This window comes from Apium graveolens, chromosome 3, assembly GCF_009905375.1.
Source record: "Apium graveolens cultivar Ventura chromosome 3, ASM990537v1, whole genome shotgun sequence".
NCBI classification, from domain to species: domain Eukaryota; kingdom Viridiplantae; phylum Streptophyta; class Magnoliopsida; order Apiales; family Apiaceae; genus Apium; species Apium graveolens.
Genome location: NC_133649.1, coordinates 56,258,318 through 56,281,949, shown reverse-complemented (window position 1 = coordinate 56,281,949; position 23,632 = coordinate 56,258,318). Strand labels below are relative to the sequence as shown.

The 23,632-nt window shown below is 31.0% G+C and overlaps 2 protein-coding genes across 5 annotated transcripts; both read left to right on the top strand.

Moving 5' to 3' along the window:
• The first annotated feature begins 11,012 nt into the window (after positions 1-11,012).
• On the top strand, positions 11,013-14,992 carry LOC141712307 (G-type lectin S-receptor-like serine/threonine-protein kinase At4g27290). Of its 2 annotated transcripts, XM_074515189.1 has the most exons (7): positions 11,013-12,341; positions 12,944-13,069; positions 13,244-13,401; positions 13,525-13,735; positions 13,865-14,102; positions 14,186-14,336; positions 14,467-14,992. In XM_074515189.1, the coding sequence occupies exons 1-7, from the start codon at positions 11,093-11,095 to the stop codon at positions 14,770-14,772; spliced, it is 2,439 nt and encodes an 812-aa protein (XP_074371290.1). In that variant the 5' UTR covers positions 11,013-11,092; the 3' UTR covers positions 14,773-14,992. The 2 variants fall into 2 exon arrangements, with proteins under 2 accessions (XP_074371290.1, XP_074371292.1); XM_074515191.1 differs by lacking the exon at positions 12,944-13,069.
• Positions 14,993-18,092: 3,100 nt separating this feature from the next.
• On the top strand, positions 18,093-22,151 carry LOC141712306 (G-type lectin S-receptor-like serine/threonine-protein kinase At4g27290). 3 transcript variants are annotated; one of them, XR_012571576.1, is made up of 7 exons: positions 18,093-19,492; positions 19,960-20,091; positions 20,263-20,420; positions 20,530-20,740; positions 20,862-21,099; positions 21,184-21,478; positions 21,576-21,716. XR_012571576.1 is itself a non-coding variant. In XM_074515187.1 (7 exons), exons 1-7 carry the CDS (start codon positions 18,226-18,228, stop codon positions 21,879-21,881), a joined length of 2,463 nt encoding a protein of 820 aa, XP_074371288.1. In that variant the 5' UTR covers positions 18,095-18,225; the 3' UTR covers positions 21,882-22,151. The 3 variants fall into 3 exon arrangements, 2 of the variants coding, with proteins under 2 accessions (XP_074371289.1, XP_074371288.1); XM_074515187.1 differs by having other exon boundaries at positions 18,095-19,492; positions 21,184-21,334; positions 21,576-22,151; XM_074515188.1 differs by lacking the exon at positions 19,960-20,091 and having other exon boundaries at positions 18,094-19,492; positions 21,184-21,334; positions 21,576-22,151.
• Positions 22,152-23,632: the final 1,481 nt, after the last annotated feature.

Sequence of the window (23,632 nt, the reverse complement as noted above, 5' to 3'; positions counted from 1 at the left end):
TCAGAGATTTGGGTTCTTTTAAACAAAGTGAAAAGAAGCTCAGAGTTGAATGAAGTTCTTCGGGAAAGGCTTAAAGAGTTTGCCAGCAGGGCTAGTCCTCAAGTGGTCAACAATCCTCATCAGGTGAGATTCTTTAAGTCTGATTGTCTTCAAATCTGTCAGCTAGATGTACAATCTCTTAAAGACTACTCAGCTAAGCATCTGGTCTGGATGGAACATCATTTGAGAACTGCTGGATATTCATCCATGTTGAAGACTCAAGCTGCTGACTTGATTCAAGCTTATTGTGAGAAGAATGTTAAAAGGTACAATCAACTCAAGAATAAGTTGAAGACAGTTGGAATTCAACCAGTCAGACCTGCAAGCTTCACTTCAGAAAAGGATCGTGTTTTTGACAAGGAATTGCTTCAAGATTTAGAAGAAGGTGAAGTCAGAAGAGAAGACAACTAAAGTCAATTAGCTCAAAACTCAATGTAATATGATTAGAGCGTTATGAATCAAGATAGTCTAATGTAGTTATATGTTCAGGCTAGAGGAACATCTATCTTGTATTCACTTGTAAATTTCATTTGGAATCTGGAAAATGTTAAATATAATCCAGAACTTTTCTGCTATTTACTTTACGTTACTGTTTATATCTTTTTCTTATTTCTTAGTTGAGTTATCCTCTAGGTATTTGTTGTTATTGTATAACAAGCAAATAGGGGGAGATTGAAAGGCATATGTCATAGCCTACTCGTTTATTCGAGTATTTAACTCAACTCAAATAAGAATGTAATAAGTAAATAGTGGATCAAGCATCAGAGAGATCTCACAAAGTAACATCTGTCAAAGAATAAAGAAACATTGTTCATCTGCAGACTTGAAGATTCACTGGAAGAAGTTCAAGAATTTGATCATGCCTCAGTGATATAAATCAAGATCGTGGATTTAATCAAGTGACAGAGATCTCGTCAAGGTATCATTTATTACAAGGATTCAATCAGAACAACAAAGTCAAGACATGAAGAAACGTCACAAAAGTTAGTCACTCATGAACCAGACAGTACATCGAGTGTCAGCATTGAAGTGACGGAATTGATTCATAAGTCTCAGAGACTTTAAGAAGATTGTCAGAAGAATGGATGTTGCTCAGGGATAGTATTAATTCTCTATTAATTAATTAAGTCATATAATCTAATTAAGAGAATAAATTATATCTGCAAGGATTAATTTATTGATTAATTGAATTAAATTGATTAATTAATTTAGAATTAATGTTAAGGATTTTCAGAATGTTAATTGATTAAAATCTGTGATAATTCTAAAAAGACAACTGATTGTACTAGTATGACAATCGGTATGACAATTGATAGTCATACCGAATGTCTTGCTAATTCAGTTGATTGTATTGATAGAATTTTCAATTAGATTAAAATCAATTATGTATTCAGAAAAACAATTTCAATTGTACTACTATGACAATCGGTATGACAATCAATAGTCATACCGAAAGTCTTGCTAGTTCATTTTAATTGTCTTCCTAGCTCTAATAGATTGTCTCACCGAAAGTCCTTCAAGCTCAAATAGATTGTCACACCAGTTCAACAACTTCGGCTGTGATTGTTTAAAAGAAAGCAGAAGACAATATCAACATATAACTCAGCAAAAACAAAGCAGCACATACAGAACAAGAAAACACAGCAGAAAACAAAAGAAAATATTTCATCATTCATCTGCTTATTCAAGATCAAATATTCTAGTTTGTTAATGTTAAATCCAAACCACTAGAATTACTTATCTTGTTCTTGTATATCAATCTAGCGGATTAAAATCCCTAGAACTTAATCTCAAATCGCTTTTAGCATTTGATCTTTTAATTACAAAAATAGAAAAAGTTCATGTCGAATTTATTCTAAATTTGTAATAATTGATTTGAGATTAAACCCTTGTAATCGATACCGTAGTTGTAACACCTTTCAAGTTTAATAAAAGTTTTATTTAACTTGAATTTTGTTTCACAATTTTATTCCGCATTTTATTCGACGAAACGGTATTATTTGCATTCAACCCCCCCTTCTACAAACAAATTGGGACCTAACAGTTATTATTATAGAAAGCTACTCCAGTTGAACCAAAATCCAATCTTATGATTAATCAACTCGCAACGTTTGGGTTGAGAGCCAAGCAACCTAGAGATAGAGATGGATTAGGTTTTGATGAAGAAAAGATACAAACAGGAGTAGAAGTTACTCTAAGAGATCCTTTCATGTTGACAGACAAACCATATGAACAAATCAAACAAAAGCACCTTCACAAAGTGTTGTCTGCTCAAATTGTGATAGATGCTCATGATAAGGAAAATCTAAAGGAGAAATTGATCTTATTTCTCAATGATGGACTAACTTACAGACTAGCTGATACTTATGTGCTAAAGAAGTATGTCAGAGAGCTTCAACATATTCACTATCTTCTGGAAGTAAAATCTGATGTTACAAGAAGATGGTCAGAATATATTGTGAAGGCTATAAGAGGTCTACTTAGAATCTCTGGTACAAAGACTTCTCAGTATATACCAATGATTACTGAAGGTGATGGAAGAGAAATTCCTATATTGAAGAACTCTGCTAAGGTGGAAGTTATTCTGAAAGGAAGATGCTTATGTTATAATGAAAACTCTTCACATCCTAGAGTTATCAGACTTGGTGATGCACTTGAAAGAACATCAATTCAAGCTCTCAAAACAGCCATTTATCAAATTACTCATAGTAAAGATGAAGAACTGATGCAGGTCAAAGCACATTTAGTTGAAGTTCTGAGAAAACCTGAAGATAAGTTGGTAAAAGATTTTGTTAAGAATCATTATGGATTCAGATTGATCCATTGATATTGGTAAAGCTACAAGGACTGTAAGTTGAAGTTAATAGTCTTATTAAACTCTTATTGTATTTGAACTTAAATGTTTTTGACATCATCAAATCTATTAACTTGTATATTTTTGCATAATTTACAAGTTGGGGGAGATTGTTAGATATATTTGAGATATCATGTCTAATGTGTTTCATGTTTAGTTTTCAGATCTTAACAAACAGAAAATATCAGTACTTACTGGAAGTCAGAATTTAAGGATATCAGAACTTAGGTTATTAAAAGATAAATATCAGAAGATAGATCTCAGAACTTAAGTACGGGAAGACTTACAGTTAAGGAAGGAAGCTGATTTACAGGAAAGAAGATCGAGACTAATACAAAAGAAGATATGCATGGAAAGAGTTAGAGGATTGAAAGAATTGTATAAGATATCTGATTGATATATTTTAGGAGACAGAATTATATTTCATATCAGTTAGAAGTTATCTTGTAACTGTGTACTATATAAACACAGACATAGGTTTACACTATATGTGTTATCATTATCGAGAAGATCATACATTGTAACCTAGCAGCTCTCGTGATATTTGTTCATCAGTGAGAGAGAACAGTTCCATTGTAACAGAGTTTATTATATTGAATATATCTGTTTACTGTTACTTGTGTTTGAAATCGATTTGATTGTATTAAACACTGTATTCAACCCCCTTCTACAGTCTTGTGTGACCTAACAATATATACATTTACAATTATTTTTAACTGTATAATATATATATATATATCAAGAATACTCCTCTACATAATATGTTTGAACTTTAGGGTTTTACAATTTAAATTAGTTGGGAAAAAGGTAAAATATGTTTAAACAATTTCTAAAAATAATTGATTTCTAAATATTTATTATCATCTTTGTTAATTCGAATGTATATACTCATTTGTATAATATGTTTGAATTTCAAATATAAATAGTAAATTACAATTTAAGTTAGTTGAGCAAAAGGTAAAATTTGTTTAAATAAATTCTAATTGTGATTGACTTCTAAATTTTTATTTTCTTCCAATTAATTCATATAATCAAATTCTGAATATGATTGATTTCTAAATATTTATTATCTTCCCTATTAATTCAAATAAACAAATTCTAAATATGATTGACTTCTAAATATATATTATCTTCCCTATTCATTCAAATAAACAAATTCTAAATAGGGTTGACTACTAAATATTTATTATCTTCCCTATTAATTCGAATCTATATAAGAAAGTTTATTTTTTCTTGAATTAAAATAGATGAGCTCTACAAAAATAAATAAATATGATTCGAGCAATTTTATAGCTCCTACAGGTTTTTCTTTATATATATAAAGATATTGACATATGCTGAAAATTAAATGAGAGTTTTTAGAAAAATATAATATAGTAAGTTGATTTTAGGAGAAAGAGGAAAAAAATGCTTTAAAAGGAAATCTAAGAGAATATCATGGTAAGTTGATTTAAATAGAAATTCGAAGTTTTAGGAGAGTATTATGAAGGTAAGTTGATTTCAAAAATCTTAATGGAAGATATTGTAGAAAAGTTTAGGAGAATATTACGAATGATGATGATATATTTAGGTGAATATAAGGTAATTGTAGTTTTTGTTATTCATTAACTCAAAATTTGAGAAAATTAGAAAAATAGAATGAGACGATTTGACAGGCGCCACCTAAACGCTCTCGTCTTCCCCTTTATATAAGTATACTAGTTTACTAAGTCGCGCTTCGCAGCGGCCTTCTAAAATAATGTTCCGTTATTATTTTTTTATTTTTTATCTCATGTTGGTCATTCTGGAATTAAGGCTTCTAGGTGTTTCGGATCGTCTCATTTTACTTTTCTAGTTTTAAATAGGAATAACAGAAAAATGTGAATAAAAAAATAAATGTTGATTTTTTAAAGCAAGTGAGAAAAGTGATTTATCGTTGTGATTATTTAAATAATTAATAATTTTTATTAATAAGTAAAATCCATTTTTAAATGGTACTATTAATTTTGGTTTCACCAATTTTTGGTACCACCAACTTTTGGTTTTACTTATTCATTCATGTATTTTTTATAACTAATAACTTCTATAATAAGCGAAACCCGTGTCTTTTAATTCTACTAAACTTTTGATTGTACCATTTATTCATGTTATAGTTCTACATGTATTATAATTCTATTAAGTTTGGTTTTATTTTTGCTATCTTATAATTCTACATGTCGTATGATTCTATTAAATCTAATTTTATTTTTGTTTCCTTATATTTCTATCTATTAAGTGTGGTTTTATTTTTATTTCACCCTTTTGAAACTCTAAATGTATAATTTTTATTCTTCTTTTAATTTTATATGACTTATAATATTAAATGTATTATTTTACCCATTTTTAAATTGTAATTCTTATACTAATTTCAATTCAGTAATCTTATTTCCCATATGACTTAATAGTATATTTTTAATGAAATAATAAAAAATTTGAAATCGTATAATTATAATCTTTTTATTATAATCATAACACAAATATCGTACTCAATAGTTTGGGTTGGATTTTCAGAGTATAAATTAGAAATTTTGACATGACACTTATACCGTTATGATTTTTTAAAAAGTATTTAAATAAATTAACCCGACTCGTGCTTCGCACGGTTTTCAATATGTATTGCTAATTCAATATATTATACGTGTTTGATTTCATCAAATTTTAATTTCACTCTTTTTGAATTTCATTATAACTCTAAGTGTATAATTTTTTATTTTTCTTTTATTTATATATATATATAACTTATAATATTATATGTATTATTTTACATATTTTTTAAGGGAAAATGGATTTTTTCGTCACCCAACGTGTTTTTAGGAAGTTACCATTTAACTATTATTTTTTTTCTTTTGCTCACTAATATTAGGTTCATATTTGTTTTTAGTCACTAATATTAGGTTCAAATTTGATTATTAATAATATGTCAATTTTTTGTAGCATTATTAAAATATAGTGGTAGTCTCTAATATTTTAATTATTTGATATATGTCTATATCTTTATATATGGTACTCCATATGTCTCCTAATACGTTTACATTGGTGATGTTTGACAAGCATTTTAAAGCTCCTTTTAGTTTCATGAATTATTTTAAATTTTTTTCTTCTGAATAATAATTTAACGTTTAAATTTTTATATACAAAAAAATCTTAAAAATAAGTTATAAAACTATGTTTGTAAGAAAATATCTTGTGAGAGTTGTTTGATTTAATACCAAATTCACATTATTACAACATTATTCTATTTGTGTATTTATATATATACTTGTTTCACAATTTTATTAGAGTGGATGGGTTTATAATTTTAATTTTGTGTCGGTAAAAGTTGCATATATATACTTGTTTCACAATTTTATTAGAGTGGATGGGTTTATAATTTTAATTTTTTGTGTCGGTAAAAGTTGCATGAAGGAGTTGTGATTAATGATTTCATTTGGTTTTTGAAAGTGTCGTTTGGTAAAATATTGATATGTAATTTTTTAATGATTTTAGTACTTTATGATCAGTTTGCTAATTTGATTATATTGATTTTTTATTTTTTTATTTCCCAATAATTTTAGTACAGATTGGGATGCCTCTTCGTAATAATTTTGGTTTTGAGTTTAGTACCCCACCTAAAAAGTAAAAGACGTAGATGAACTGATTTTATGCGTCTGTTTACAATGTATATACATTTGTTCTGATCAGATTTTTAAAACAATATGCATCATTCCTATAACATACATATATAATTCAAATATTATACGACTCCTCTATATGCATCTAGCAAACTCGGACACATATAAGGTTTCTTCTAACAGACATATGACACTTTTTGTACTGTTTATCACTATATTTTGAGAATGCTATAGAAAATTGACAAAATACTAATAATCAAATCTGAACCTAACGATAGCGACTAAAAAAATCCGAACTTAACATTAGTGAGTAAAACAAAAAAAAATTATAGTTGAGTGGTAAATTTCTAAACACACAATAAGTTGGGTGACGAAAAAAATTCATTTTCCCATTATTTAATTACACTTCTTATATTGATTTCAACTCAGTAATCTTATTTTTCATATGACTCAATTGTATATTTTAATGAAATGATATTTTTAAAATCATATAATAATTATTTTTTTATTATAATTATAACACAAATATCGTACTCAATAGTTTGAGTTAGATTATTTGAGTAAAACTTAAAATTTTGATATGATACTTGTACTATTATAATTTTTTAAAATTATCTTAAAATTTTGATATGATACTTGTACTATTATAATTTTTTAAAATTATCTAAATAAATTAATTCGACCGTAATACAAGTACAGTGGGTGAATCGTGTAAAAATTAAATAATAATAGCTAAACCTTTTTTTCTTCTCATCTTTTCATTTTGTTTGGCTCCCCTTGGTCGTCAAACATAAATAGACGTCTCAGGCTCTCAGCCTCTAATTTGGAATTGGGACGGACACGGAGAAAAACAAAAAAGTTGACGAGAGATTGAGAGGCAGAGATTCAAAAGCTTTAGAGCCAAGTCTTCAAAGGACTAAAAGCGAGTAAAAGCATGTTTGAAAAAATTTCACATTCACATAGTATTTTTTTGGAACTAATTAATTATAAGGGGTTTACTATTTCTCAATTCTCATATGCCAAATATGAAGTAACTTAATTCAGATAAATAATATAATTGCCGTTCTTTCTTCTAAAGTAACTAGCTTATTTTCACAAATAAAAATTATACAAATTGACTTCAAAATTAAAATATATATGTAGGGGCTAACCAATTTAGAATAGAAATTATAAATCATATAATTTTTTTAAAAAACTAATTCGAAATATAACACATATGGTATGCAAATCGATCGTTCAGAGATGTAGAAAAATATAGTGAAATCGGATTTTAAAAAAAACTTACGATTTGACGGGAAAAATTAAATTAAAAACGGAGGGGAAATCGGAAATTGGGTGTGGGAGAGTGCAGAGTAGTAGGGTGGGGTGATTTAGGGAGACCATTAGATTATGTAGATTTAATGGTTTAGATTGGTTCATAGTTTCTATTTTAATTTTAGTTTGTATTTGATTATTTTTCTATATATATTAATGTAATAAGTCAAAAAATGACTTTAAGTAAAAAAAAAGTTTAATGTCAGAAATTGATTAGAGGAACCTTTTCTTATTAACTTAGAGTTATGTAATTTTATTGATAAAAGTTATAATTATAATTTATATAGATATATATAAATTAATTTCATATTTATATTTTTAATAATTCATAAATTACAAAAAATAATAAAAATAAGCAAACTTAAATATTTAAGCACAAACTTTTGAATGTAAACAACTTAAAATCATAAACAAATTTGTGTAGTTGAGCTAACTTGGTTTGCTTTACAATCATATTAGTAATTTAAATGAGGCAATAATAAAATAATAAAATTTCTAAGATATAATTTATAAGTCAATTTCTTGAATTTCTTGCGGTAAATCAAAGATTGAGCAGAGCGTTGGGGGGTCGACCTTGCTGTCAGAGACTAAGACAGGTCAACTGTTGAGTCTTCCTATATTGGTGGTGCAGTGCATCATTTGAAATTTGAATACATGAAAGTAGAGGGTCAGAGGATTAGCATTTACTAATGAAACAAATGAAACACACCATGCTTTTCTTCTATTTTTTATTCTCATTTCTTGATAACTTTGCTAAAGCCACCAATGACCTCCCCTTAAGAACAATAAGCTTGAAGAGATGGGCGGCTTTCGACCTGTTTAATTACTAGTAATAAATTAATATTGCGTGATTACATAGAATTGAACCTAGGGCTGTTCACGAACCGAGCTGTTCGTGAACAAACTTGAGTTCGGCTCGTTAAGAGCTCGTTCTGTTCGGGTCGTTAACGAACTCGAGCTCAAGCTAGAACAGAAAAATGTGTTCGTTAAGCAAATCGAGCTCGAGCCGAGCTTTGGGTTGTTCGGCTCGAGCTCGGCTCGGCTCGAACTCGCTCGTTAAAATTCAAAAAAAAATTTGATATATCCTAAATATTTTTATATAGGTATGATTTTTTTTAAAAAAAAATCCGACTTCACTGTATTTTTTTTTATCTTCCAACGATCATTTTGCATACCATATGTGATATATTTTGACGTGATTTAAAAATTTTATATTTTAATTTCTAATTTTAAAATGTGGCTTCATAATTATATTTTAGTAAAGATTTTTTTTAAAATATTTTTCATCGATCCAACCGTATGGATGTCATAAAATATATATTTTAATGATATAACCAAAGTTTCACATCAAAAACAATTTTATTTGATTTCCTATTTTATGGTCAAACATTAGTTTGACTGTTAACGTTAACTAGTGTTTATTCCAGATTTGTTGTTTCGATTATTTAAAAATACTTTATATCGATCCAACCGTATGGATGTCATAAAATATATATTTTATTAATATAACAAAAGTTTTAGATCAAAATAATTTTATTTGGTTTGCTATTTTAATAGTCAAACATTAGTTTGACTAGTCTTGGTAACTAATGTTTAGTCTTGTATTGGCGTCTCGGTTTATTTAAAATTATTTCTAATTGATCCAACTGTATGGATGTCGTAAAATATATATTTTATTGATATAACCAAAATTTTAGATCAAAATAATTTTATTTGGTTTGCTATTTTAATAGTCAAACATTAGTTTGACTAGTCTTGGTAACTAATGTTTACTCTTGTATTGTTGTCTCGATTTATTTAAAATTATTTCTAATTGATCCAACTGTATGGATGTCAAAATAAATATATTTTAATGATATAACCAAAGTTTCAAATCAAAATAATTTTATTTGGTTTGTTATTTTAACAGTCAAGTATTAGTTTGACTATTACCGCTAATTAGTGTTTAGTCCTGATTTGTTGTTTTGATTATTTTAAAAATACTTTATATTGATCCAACCGTATGGATGTCATAATATATATATATATATATATTATTAATATAACCAAAGTTACAGATCAAAATAATTTTATTTGGTTTTCTATTTTAACATTCAAACATTAGTTTTACTAGTACTAGTAACTAGTGTTTAGTCCTGTATTAGTATCTCGACTTGTTTAAAATTATTTCTAATTGATCCAACCGTATGGATGTCAAAATAAATATATTTCAATGATATAACCAAATTTTCAGATCAAAATAATTTTATTTGATTTGTTATTTTAACAGTCAAGTATTAGTTTGACTATTACCTTAACTAGTGGTTAGTCCTGATTCGTTGTTTTGATTATTTTAAAAATACTTTATACTGATCCAACCGTATGGATGTCATAATATATACATTTTATTGATATAACCAAAGTTACAGATCAAAATAATTTTATTTGTTTTGTTATTTTAACAGTCAAACATTAATTTGACTAGTACTAGTAACTAGTGTTTAGTCCTGTATTAGTATCTCGACTTGTTTAAAATTATTTCTAATTGATCCAACCGTATGGATGTCAAAATAAATATATTTTAATGATATAACCAAATTTTCAGACCTAAATAATTTTATTTGGTTTGTTATTTTAACAGTCAAGTAGTAGTTTGACTATAACCACTAACTAGTGTTTAGTCATTAATTGGTGTTTCGATTTTTTTAAAAATATTTTCCCTCGATACAATCGTATGGATGTCAAGATATATATATTTTAGTGATATAACCAAATTTTCAAAAATAAATAAATTAATTTGATAAGTTATTTTCACAATCAAACATTGGTTGACCAGAATTTTTTCTGGCTCGGCTCGGCTCGTTTATGTTCGCGAACAAGCTCGTGTTCTGCTCTTTAGTTAACGAGCTCGAGCTCGAACACGATTTTTGTTCGATAAGAAAGCTCGGCTCGACTCGGTTCGTCAGAAAAAAAATTAAAGCTCGGCTCTGTTCGATCAAAACTCAGCTCGGCTCGGTTCGTGAACGGCCCTAATCGAACCCGACTCAAAATCAGATTACTGAAAGTAAATAGTAAAATTAATAATTTATTCAAATTCCCTACATTATTTAAATTGCATTAGTTAAAACAAACATTGACCTGTTTAAATGTCACAAAGCCAGGTCAAATGTTGAACATTCCTATCTTCTACTAGTAGATAGGTAGATATAAGAAATTAATGGTGTCAAATAACACATAACACTTTTGATGAATACATGAAACTAGTGAAACACACACCATGCTTTTCTTCCCTTTTCTGTTCTCATTTTTATTAACTTGTAGTACTGCACTTGACACTATAACCACAAATCAGCCTTTAGGAGATGGAGAAACCATTGTATCAGAACATGGAGAATTCGAAATGGGATTTTTCAATACTGATGGTCTTCCACAGAATCGATATTTTGGTATATGGTACAAGAAAATATCCAACGGGACAGTTGTCTGGGTGGCTAACAGAGATCATCCAGTTACAAATACTTCAGGGGTTGTAACTGTGACTCGTACAGGGATACTTGTACTTGCCAATGAAACCAAAGTATGGTCATCCAATTCATCAAGATCAGTAAAAAATCCTATAGCCCAGCTGTTAGATTCAGGAAATCTTGTTTTCCGGGATAAAAATGATGAAAACATCATATGGCAAAGCTTTGATTATCCTGTTGATAATTTTCTACCAGGGATGAAGTTAGGAATAAACTTTGTCACGGGCATGCAGAGATATCTTTCTTCATGGAAAAGCGTTGATGATCCATCTTTAGGTAATTTTGTGTACCGGATGGAAGCTAAAGGTTGGCCACAATTCGAGTTGTGGAATGGTCCAAACCTTACATACAGGTTAGGACCATGGGTTGGCGATAGATTTAGTGGCATTCCAAGAATAAAACCAAATAATATATTTAAAGTTCAGTATGTTATATCGGAGAAGGAGGTCTATTATACGTTTGAGATCACCGATGCTTCTGAATCTGCTATTGCAAGGTCCATACTGCCTCCAGATGGTCGTTTACAACGCCAGACATGGAACAAAGGTAAACAGCAATGGACAAATTATCTGTCTCTACAGGTTAATGATTGCGATACTTATGGGTTGTGCGGTGGAAATGGTGTTTGTAACATTAATAAAGCACCTAAATGTGAATGTATGAAATGGTTTCATCCCAATTCGCCTGATGCTTGGTCAGAAGCAGATTGGTCTGGCGGGTGTGCTCGAAATACTCAACTAGATTGCAAGAATGGGGATGGTTTTGTAATGGTTTCGGGTGTGAAACTGCCAGACACACGTCTCACACGGTATAACTTGACTGGAAACCTGCAGGAATGTGAAAAGCGGTGCTTGAGCGACTGCTCTTGTATGGCATATTCGAATGCAGATCACAGAGGAGGTGGAAGTGGATGCGTGCTGTGGTTTGGTGATCTTACTGACATCAGAGGTTACACAGTTGATGGACAAGATCTATATATACGAGTGGCTGCCTCCGAGTCAGGTAACTTTCTTAGTTATATAGCAATACTTTTCTGATGCTTCATACACCTGCTAATAGTTGTGATAGCAAATTTTCTGATTTAAGATGTATTCTTATACCTTGAACTATGATAATATTTACACATAAACCCTTAAAGAAAAAATTTATTCACATCAACCCCTAACATTACAACCTTGGTCTGACCAAAAGCTTATTATGAAATGTCATTATTTGAGACAGGGTTTTGTGGGCAGAAAATTGTTTTTTCCCTCCGAAGTTGCAAGTCCGTTTTCCACCAAATACATTAGCCCCTCCACTATATTAGATAATACTAGTCATTAAACACATTAGCCCCTCTAGCATATTACATAAGACAAGTCATTAACCTGTGCGAACCACATGGCACATACCCATATTAAAAAACCAAAATTTGATAATTTGGTACTCTTGTGTTCCATTTAAAGGGTGTTTTCTTTATTAACAAAGAGCATAGATGTTTCGGTCTAATCTATTACTTTCGAGGGTTTATGTATACGCGGCATAATACTTCAAGGTTTAACTTATAATTAAGCCTTTGAACTATTCATTGACCATCTGAATTACTTATTATATTGGCTGCACAGATGAAGACAAACGCTCTAGTAGAAATCTGGTGGTAGTCATTGTAATCCCAGTATTAGCAGCAATGACAGTGATACTTATCCTGTCACTTGTGTATGCATTCATGAAGAGAAATCGGGAAAGAAAAGGTAGAGGAGTTTTGAACTTGGCTTCAGTCATCTTAAATACTCCTTGTTTTTAATGGAACTGGCCAGCAGATTGAACTTTAGATTGCTAATGGGAATACTGCTTCAGATAAAAACTGATCATAAAATTGCTTGTATAGCAATTTCTCAAATATCTTGCTCTCCTCCTGTGTACAGGAATTCGAAGACTTGGATCGAATGGTCATGCAACTGACGGAATCAACAAGGACGAGTTGGATCTACCTTTATTTACCTTCATGCAAATTGCTAAAGCCACCAATGGTTTCTCGCTCAACAATAAGCTTGGAGAGGGTGGCTTTGGACCTGTTTACAAGGTTATTATGCCCTCAAAACATTTATTTTATGCGAGAAACACCGCACATCACCAAGACAGTTGTTTAGACTTTGTCACAAAATAAAATAAATTAATATTACATTTTTTGTCTTGTTATTTTTAGGGCATGTTGGACAAGGGTCAAGAGATAGCTGTGAAGAGGCTATCAAACACTTCAAGACAAGGAATAGATGAATTTATGAACGAAGTTTCATGCATAGCTAAGCTTCAACATCGGAATCTTGTGAAGCTTCTTGGGTGCTGTGTTGAAGAAGAGGAAAGAATGTTGATCTATGAATATATGCCCAATAGAGGTTTAGATTCCGTTTTTTTTGGTAAGGCCCTTGCTAAAGCTTTGATGCTAAATTTGAAAAATATTAAATAGTCCCTTCATTCATTGTTCAAGTAATCTGTCAAAATCAAAGTAAAACCTACATCTGAACCACAAAAATGTCAATCAACAGATAAAGAACTGCGCAAATTATTTGACTGGGTGAAGCGCTTCAACATTATAAATGGGATTTCTAAGGGACTACTCTACCTTCATGAGGACTCCAGGCTAAGAATCATTCACAGAGATCTTAAACTGAGTAACATTTTACTTGATTACGAGATGAACCCAAAAATTTCAGATTTTGGCATGGCTAGAATTTTTGGAGGAAGTGAAACTGAAGCAAGCACAACGAGGGTAGTTGGAACCTAGTAAGACTCCCTATGATATTTCAAACTTAATATTAGTGTTTTACAGGTCAAAGTTTAAGCTTGTACCCAATTTTCACTTTCAGCGGTTACATGCCTCCTGAGTATGCCATTGAAGGTCTATTTTCAACTAAGTCTGATGTTTATAGCTTTGGCGTAGTGGTGCTTGAGATAGTAAGTGGGAGGCGAAACAGAGGTTTCAAACATCAGGATCACAATCATAACCTTCTTGGACATGTAAGTGAACGCACACACTGTGAATATTTTTATGGCTAATCTTGACGTTTACACTAAGAAAATCCTCCCAGTTCCTTATGTGTCAATGTAGTGAATTCTGTAAAAATTATAATGGCATCTTTTTTTTTAGGCTTGGCGAAGCTATAATGAGGGTAAGCATTTGGAAGTAGTTGACCCGGTGATCATGGAATCAAATAAATACTCTGAATTGTTTCGAGTAATTCAAATTGCTCTATTGTGTGTGCAACAATATCCAGAAGATAGGCCAAGCATGTCATCTGTGGTTCTGATGCTCAGCAGCAAAATTGAATTGCCTATTCCAAAAGAGCCCGGATTTTACTCTGAGAGAAATCCCGAAAAGAATTACTCTTCATCAAGCAAATGTGAATCAGAAAGCATCAATCAAATTAGTATCACCCATCTGGCACCAAGATAGTTCTGTACCTTCAAGAGTTTGTACCAATTCTTTAATGAGTCTATATGTCATTATGAAATTAGAGAATTTACTCACTGCTGACCATTTGCATGCATATTTAACCTATGAAATTCATGATCTGAATCTAGACCTTCATAAAGTCTTAGTGCATTCACCAATAATTGTATACGTGTAAATGAAGTTTAAAGTGCTAATTTACTATTTTATATTAATATTTTAATTTTGATCCATGTTTTGCATGAGATTATGAAGCTATGAGATTTATGAGATTCAATTCTGTATTCATACTCTTTATTAATAAGCGAAACCATCTATAATTTGGTACACAAAGTAATAAAGTACCAAACTACCAAATTACAAAATTTTGGTACTTATGTAACATAAGTTGACTTATATTATTTGTAAACTTTGTTTTTAACACAAATCACTTATATTCTTTGTAAATTTCATTTTCTTTTTAGTTAGTGTTCATCCAATCGTCTATTTACTTTATGAAATAAAAAAATATTTTTAAAATAATTTATAAATTACATTAAAAATTTATTAAGTTACGTTAAATTAAGTAAAATAACATATATATACTTTCATTTTGAAAAACTTCTAACTACAAAGTAAACTATTAACACGAATTGATTTCTATACTCTGTAACTTAATTTTCTATAGCATTATTTTAAAAATAATTAAGTAATAGCAAATTACTTTAGTAACATTTATTACCTTTTAAACTGAAAATTATTGATTTAACAATCGTATTTGCTATCGTCCACCACAACGTTTATTTACTTTAAATTAAAAATCATATTTTAACAGTAACAGATTTATGGGCTGTATTTAGATTATATTAAGTAATATTAAATTAAGTTTAATAACATCTATTTACTTTTAATTTGTAAATTAAATTTTATTGATAATAAGTAATTTTAAATAAACAATATTGAAAAGGCTAATTATAAGATGATTATCAAATTATACTAATTATATTAAATTATCTAAAAAACATATATTTGGTTCATAATATATAGATACAATACGTTTCACAAAAATAAAACTAATATGTTGTATTTCTATATCAAGTAAAACAATGTAAAACTAGAATTATAGTGGAAAATTTCATAATTGATTCGATTCTTTTTAACCACATAACTATTTTTTGCAAGTAAAAATTTAATATCTGATATTAATATATTAATTTTAATTCGTGTTTCGCACGGATTATGAATAATTCTCTACACATGTTAATCCGATATTTTTAGTATCGGACCCGTATTTTGCACGGGTTATTAACTATCTATACTAATAAGCGTCTCAAATCTGGGTACTCACTAGATAATTATACAACTATTTTTAAAATTTTATGTACTAAAATCTCAATTGACTAAAATTAACTTCTACTCTCTGTAAATTTTATATTCCTTCAATTTTTATTTGTTGCTTAACATCCAAGCGTCAATTTACTTTAAAATAATCGTATTAGTAAGTTAACATGTTAGATTTATATAAGTAACTAATTAGGTGCATGCATAACTGAAACTATACGGTGAAATTTTAGAGTTACGCTTAACTTCGATTTTTTAACTACATATTTTAACATCATTTTATATATTAAATTTAGATCTGTATTTTGCACGGATTACGTGTTTCAGTTTTATGGAAATAATAATGTGATATTATTATTTTTAATTTTGGGTCCGTGCTTCTAGGAGTGAGCATTTTCCAGTTCAGAATCGAACCGAACCGATCAAAAATTGTGGTTCTGGTTCGGTTTTTCACCAATTCGGGTTCGATTCGGTTCTTGTTTTTCTAGAAATTTCGGTTTTGTTCATAACATACTAGAACCGTAAGAACCGAACCGAACCGTATATAAATGAATAAATACAAATATATAGATAAATATATGTATATATATTACGTATTATATTTTCTTATTTATAATATTTTGATAAATTTTAAGAAAAATATGATTTTTATTGTATTGCTCATTTCTTTAAATATATATATTGAGTTCGAATATTTTTATAAATATTTTTTCTTCTTATATATTAGAAAGTAATCAAATTTAAAATGATCTACCACTAATAAAAATCTTTTTTTTGCTAAGTTACCCTTAATAAATAAACAAAACTAGTCAAAATTAAAAAAGTTAGAATATAAAATAATATGTAAAATAAATAAATATAAAATAAAATATAACTTCGGTTCTTTCGGTTCAGAACCGAACCGAACCGAACCGAAATTTATGGTTTGGTTCCGGTTCGGTTCTTACATATAAACGGGTCCGGTTCGGTTATTGAAATATTGCCATTTCAGTTCTTGGTTTTTTCGGTTCCGATTCAGTTCGGTCCGGTTCTGACCCGTTGCTCACCCTACGTGCTTCGCACAGGTTAGCAACTAGTAATTAATAAATTGAAATTTTAATCTTTATCAACTACTGTAATTTCAAATGAAATTTCTTTATCGTATTTAGTAAACATGTTAATAAAATCTGTAAATTACATAATGAATTATATTAATTGAACTAAAAATACTTTCGAGTACAAGGCTGTCACTCTCACAGCGTACCTTAAGGCTTTAACACAACAGCAGCTAAATCGATGAGTGGAATGTACACGGCAACCTTACAATCAATAAATCGCACTGATAATCTCATCCCTCCTCTTCTTTTCTCTTTCTATTAGACCAGGTTTAGAAAACGGGTTTAATTTGGGGATAACGTCTCCTTCAGTCATTCAGTGTTTCTTTTGCTCGGAAGAAATGAATGGTATTTTGGTACTTGACCTTTATTTAAATCACCAGTCACGTTCCAGAGTATCGCCAATGCAGAAAGCTTCAAGGGTGCCCTCGGCCGACACATGACTGCCAAGTAAGGTATGGGTGCCAAAAGTTAGTATAGCATAAAATAACGTTAAAACTTCATTTTTACTTTCAATATTGTATTAAATATTATTTTTTCTAATATATCTTCCATATGCATTTTTTGTTAAATATTAATAAATTTAAAATAATTATAAAATGACACGTGTCAAATTTTTATTAGTTAGATGGTGATTAAATTCTTACATTTATATTCATTGCACCAATTAAATTATTTTATATTATCATATCATCCACGGCTTTACTTTATAACAATATTTTGTAACTTTTTTTTTGAGTTTTAACATTATTTTTTAAAAAAAATAGGTTCCAAAAATGAGAGAGAATGTAAAATTTAATAATCAAATATTTTTGATTATTTGTGAAGGTTGCTCACCGCTACACCACTAGAGATGGTATTAGATAATTTACAAAGTCATTAAAGGTGGCTAGCTGAAATTATGTGTAGCCGTGTTTAACAAATGTCTGACTCTTTCTGTCTTCTGCTCTGACTCTTCTACAAAGATATTAGTATATGATACTCTATCATATATGCTATAATCAATACTAAAATACAGAGAGAAATTGGCTTAAGCAATATAATGAAGAGCACTATTAATATTCTTTTGTTCTTTTCATTCACATTCTTAATAACTTGTGCTGCACTGGACTATATAAACACAAATCAGCCTTTAAGAGATGGAGAAACCATTGTATCAGAACATGGAGAGTTCGAAATGGGATTTTTCAACACCAGTCGTCTTCCACAAAATCGATATTTTGGTATATGGTACAAGAAAATATCAGAGGGGACAGTTGTATGGGTGGCTAACAGAGATCATCCAGTTACAAATACTTCAGGGGTTGTAACCCTGACTCGTACAGGGATACTTGTACTTGCAAACGAATCCTTAGTATGGTCATCAAATTCATCGAGATCAGTAAACAATCCTATGGCGCAGCTATTAGATTCAGGAAATCTTGTTTTCGGGGATAAAAATGATGACGGGACTCTGAACATCACATGGCAAAGCTTTGATCATCCTGTTGATAATTTTCTACCAGGGATGAAGTTAGGAATAGACTTTGACACGGGCATCCGGAGGTATCTTTCTTCATGGAAAAGCGATGAAGATCCATCTTCAGGTAATTTTGAGTACCGTATTAATCCTAATGGTTACCCACAATTCGAGTTGTGGAGTGGTCCAAACCTTTCATACAGGTCAGGACCATGGGTTGGCGATAGATTTAGTGGCATTCCCAGCATACAAAATGATATATTTACAGTTCAGTACTCTATGTCGGAGAAGGAGGTCTATTATACGTTTGAGATCACCAATACTTCTGAATCTGCTATTTCAAGGTCCATACTGCCTCCAGATGGTCGTTTAGAACGCAAGACATGGAACAGAGAAACACAGACATGGACAAATTATCTGTCTCTACAGGTTAATGATTGTGATACTTATCGATTCTGCGGTGGAAACGGTGTTTGTAACATTAATAAAGCACCTAAATGTGAATGTATGCAATGGTTTCATCCCAATTTGCAAGAAGCCTGGTCAAGAGCAGATTGGTCTGGAGGGTGTGCTCGAAATACTCAACTAAATTGCGAGAATGGGGATGGTTTTGTAAGGGTTACGGGTGTGAAACTGCCAGACACAAGTCTCTCATGGTATAACAAGAATCTAAACCTGCGGGATTGTGAAAGGCGGTGCTTGGAGGACTGCTCTTGTATGGCATATTCGAATATAGATCACAGAGGAAGTGGAAGTGGATGCTTGTTGTGGTTTGGTAATCTTACTGATATGAGAGGCTATACAGAAGATGGACAAGATATCTATATACGATTGGCTGCCTCCGAGTTGGGTAAGATTTTCAATTCCTATATCACCAGTTTTCTGCTTCAAAACTATTTATTGATTCTCACTCGCACACACATACCCCTGATAAACGTATGACATTGATGTAACTTGTGTTAAATAACCGGTCGCTCTAAAATCTTAAGGTTGTAGAGAAAGACTTGAACAAAATCTTATACTCTCTAACACTTCCTCTCAATCGTACAATACGTTTCTCTACGACTGACAACGACAAATACAACCAATACCAATACCAATACTCATACCAATAATATATATTTAAATTAAATAAATGGGGATGGGAGGACTCAAGTCCCTCCGTAAACCGAGTTTTCATACCGTTAAGTAACTAGTCGCACTAAAACCTTAAGGGGTAGATGAAAGCCCGGATTTAATCTTATACTCTTTAACAACTTGCACTCCACTCCGCTATATCAAATTTTCTACTGACCATCTAGATCATTTCGTATTCAGAGAACACGGAAAAGAAAAGCTCGAGTACAAATCGGGTGGTGGTCATTGTAATTCCTGTGTTAGCGGCGACAGCAGTGATAGGAGTCCTGTTTCTTCTTTATGCATTCAGGAAGAGAAAGCTAAAAAGAAAAGGTAACATGATACTGAACTTGGCTGACTGCCTTAAATATCTAAAATGAATTGAATTGGCTTGTTGATCGATTTGAGTCGCTTTAATTGGAGGGAACTTACAGAAAACTTGTGCACGTACATCATGCTAGAAAATGCATTTCTGTATGTAACTTACACTCCTCATTTGTGCAGGAATAGGAAGACTTAAATTCGATGGTGAAGCAAACAACAGAATTGGGCAGAACGAGTTGGATTTACCTTTGTTTACCTTAATGCAAATTGCTAAAGCCACCAATGACTTCTCGTTCAACAATAAGCTTGGAGAGGGAGGCTTTGGAACTGTTTACAAGGTATACACACATATACATATCACGAGTCAGAAACACCAAGACGATCCTCTTAAGCACCTTATCAATCTGTAATTTTTATTATTCCTTACGTTTTATGTTTATTTCTTAGGGTATGTTGGACAAGGGTCAACAAATAGCTGTAAAGAGGCTATCACAAACTTCAAGACAAGGAATAGATGAATTCATGAATGAAGTTTCAATCATCGCTAAACTTCAGCACCGAAATCTTGTGAAACTTCTTGGGTGCTGTGTTGAAGAAGGAGAAAGAATGTTGATCTATGAATATATGCCCAACAGGGGTTTAGATTCAATCATTTTTGGTATGGCCCTAACTAAAGCATCCATGACACAGACTTTGTTCAATATTCAAGTAATATGCACATGATCTTTTATCATTATCAAAGTAACAACAATAGATTAACCATTAATATAAATCATCAGATAAAGAACTTTGCAAGTCATTTGACTGGCTGAAGCGCTACAACATTATAAATGGGATTGCTAGGGGACTACTCTACCTTCACGAGGATTCCAGGCTAAGAATCATCCACAGAGATCTCAAAGTGAGTAACATTTTACTTGATCACGAGATGAACCCAAAAATTTCAGATTTTGGAATGGCTAGAATTTTTGGAGGAAGTGAAACTAAAGCAAGCACAACAAGAGTAGTTGGAACCTAGTAAGACTTCCTTCAATCTTTCAAAATTTTGAATTAGTTTTTCACAGGTCAAATCTTAAGATTGAATCCAATCTTCACTCTCAGCGGTTATATGCCCCCTGAGTATGCCATCGAAGGTCTATTTTCAACTAAATCAGATGTTTATAGCTTTGGCGTACTGGTGCTAGAGATAGTAAGTGGGAAGAAAAACAGAGGTTTTAAACATCCAGATCACAATCATAACCTTCTTGGACATGTAAGTACAGACACATTTGCATGCACTTTATATGTATCTTTTGACTAATTAAGCTACACAATTACATCACTGTGCATAAGAATTTTAACTACACTGGTAAGCGAAACGAGGATTCAAACTATGACAAGCAGCCTTGCCACTAGAGTAAGTTATGAACATTTTAACCCAGACATATTTAAACACTATTAGCAAACTTATGTGTCAATGTGGTGCCTTCTGTAAAATGCCATCAACTTTTCAGGCCTGGAGAAGATATAATGAATGTAAGCATTTGGAAGTAGTTGACCCGGTGATCATGGAATCAAATAATCACTATGAATTATTTCGAGTAATTCAGATTGCTTTGCTGTGTGTGCAACAATATCCCGAAGATCGACCAAGCATGTCATCTGTGGTTCTAATGCTCAGTAGCAAAATCGAATTGTCTATTCCAAAAGAGCCCGGATTTTACTCTGAGAGAAATCCCGAACAGAATTATTCTTCATCAAGCAAATGTGAATCAGAAACCGTCAATGAAATTAGTATCACCCATCTGGCACCGAGATAGTTCTGTGCTTTCGAGAGTTTGTACCAATTCTTTAACCTACTTCCATAACGAAATTAGAGAATTTACTTCTGACCATTTGTATGCATATTTAACCTACGAAATTCATGATCTTAATCTATATATTCATAGAGTCTTAGTGCATTGACCAATAATTGTAGACGCGTAAATGAAGTTTCAGTTTAGTTGTCAGATTTGTGATATGTACAGATATTTGATATGTCGTTGTTTGTTAATCGGGCTGATCGGGTATTGAAGTAGTTTATTCAAGCATCTTTTCTTTATCTTTTTTTTTCTACAAAAATTTGATTCGACATTGTTTCAACATATGCACTTTATATGAGATATCGAAAAATATACTAAACAATCTTTTCTACAAAGACCTTGTGCAAATATGTCGTCTTGGACTATTAAGCAAAAATTCGTTCGACACATATTTCATGAAGACAATCTTACTGAACTAAGTTCAAATTATCTTAAGGCATTACATATATATAAGTTTTGAAAAACTGCTAACATCAACTAGTATGAAGTACAAGAGCGGACTCAATAACTTAGCTTAAATATCTCTATTTTCGTTATTTTTTCATTTTTTGGATTTTTTTTAATAAGTACTATTAAACCCTTCCCCCATACTTAAATCGTGCATTTTCCTCAATGTATGCAATGAGAGAAAAATGACAAAATAAAAGGACGAGAATACTTGATAAGGACATGATGGAGAAACACAGTTACCCCTAACACACACATACACTCACACACAAAGTGGTTCCCCCCATACATATACTTTATTATGGGAGACATACACAAAAACATTAATAACCAATACCGGATCGAGGGAAAATTACCTTCGTAACACAATCAACACACATGTCAAATTCACCTATAAGAACAATATTATCCACTAGAGAGATATGATCATTCACCAGAATAAAACACATAGTACTAATATTATCCATTGACCAATTAAACGCTTCTTTTTTTCCCAGAAATTAAATGTTTCTTTATGTTATTTAAGCAAATTATTTACTTGAATTTCTTGGTTATGATCTATGCTACTAGAAATAAGAACATTATGAGTTTCATTTTCAACTACCAAAGACTGCTTAAGAGCGGAAAATAATCGAATATGATCTAGTGTGGATGGCTTACCAATAGAATTTCTAACAACAGTCCTAGGATCAAAATAGATGTAACAACCCAAATCCGGGGTCAAGATTTAGTGTCACGAGACAATCTTTACATAAAATAAAATAATATTCAATTAACCCCTTAAAATCCGGATCATTTACAGGTTATGGTATGAAACAAAAATCTAACCTTCCACAATTCACAACAACTACCATACAAGTGTAAATACCTTTATGCTAATGTTCTTGTCTCATTTGTCTAACATCTTCGTCCTCTCGCAGCGGAGATCTCTCTAACTTCTGCTGTCTATCAAAAACTATTCACTTTTATCATTATCTGCTTCTGGAAGAAATAAGAATTAAAAAGCAAGAGACCTCAATGTATGCAATGAGAGAAAAAAGACAAAGTAAAAGGACGAGAATACTTGATAAGGACATGACGGAGAAACACAGTTACCCCTAACACACACACACACAAAGTGGTTCCCCTATACATATACTTTATTATGGGAGACATACACAAAAACATTAACTAACCAATACCAAATCGAGGGAAAATTACCTTCGTAACACAATCAACACACATGTGAACTTCACCCATAAGAAAAATATTATCCACTAGAG

Bases quoted from the DNA above. Each gene is read 5' to 3' on its own strand.
- LOC141712307 (XM_074515189.1), top strand. From the start codon at position 11,093: ATGCTTTTCTTCCCTTTTCTGTTCTCATTTTTATTAACTTGTAGTACT. The intron at 12,342-12,943 runs GTAACTTTCTTA...TTGGCTGCACAG, and splicing joins AGTGGCTGCCTCCGAGTCAG to ATGAAGACAAACGCTCTAGT. The intron at 13,070-13,243 runs GTAGAGGAGTTT...TCCTGTGTACAG, and splicing joins GAGAAATCGGGAAAGAAAAG to GAATTCGAAGACTTGGATCG.
- LOC141712306 (XM_074515187.1), top strand. From the start codon at position 18,226: ATGAAGAGCACTATTAATATTCTTTTGTTCTTTTCATTCACATTCTTA. The intron at 21,100-21,183 runs GTAAGACTTCCT...CTTCACTCTCAG, and splicing joins ACAAGAGTAGTTGGAACCTA to CGGTTATATGCCCCCTGAGT. The intron at 21,335-21,575 runs GTAAGTACAGAC...TCAACTTTTCAG, and splicing joins ATCATAACCTTCTTGGACAT to GCCTGGAGAAGATATAATGA.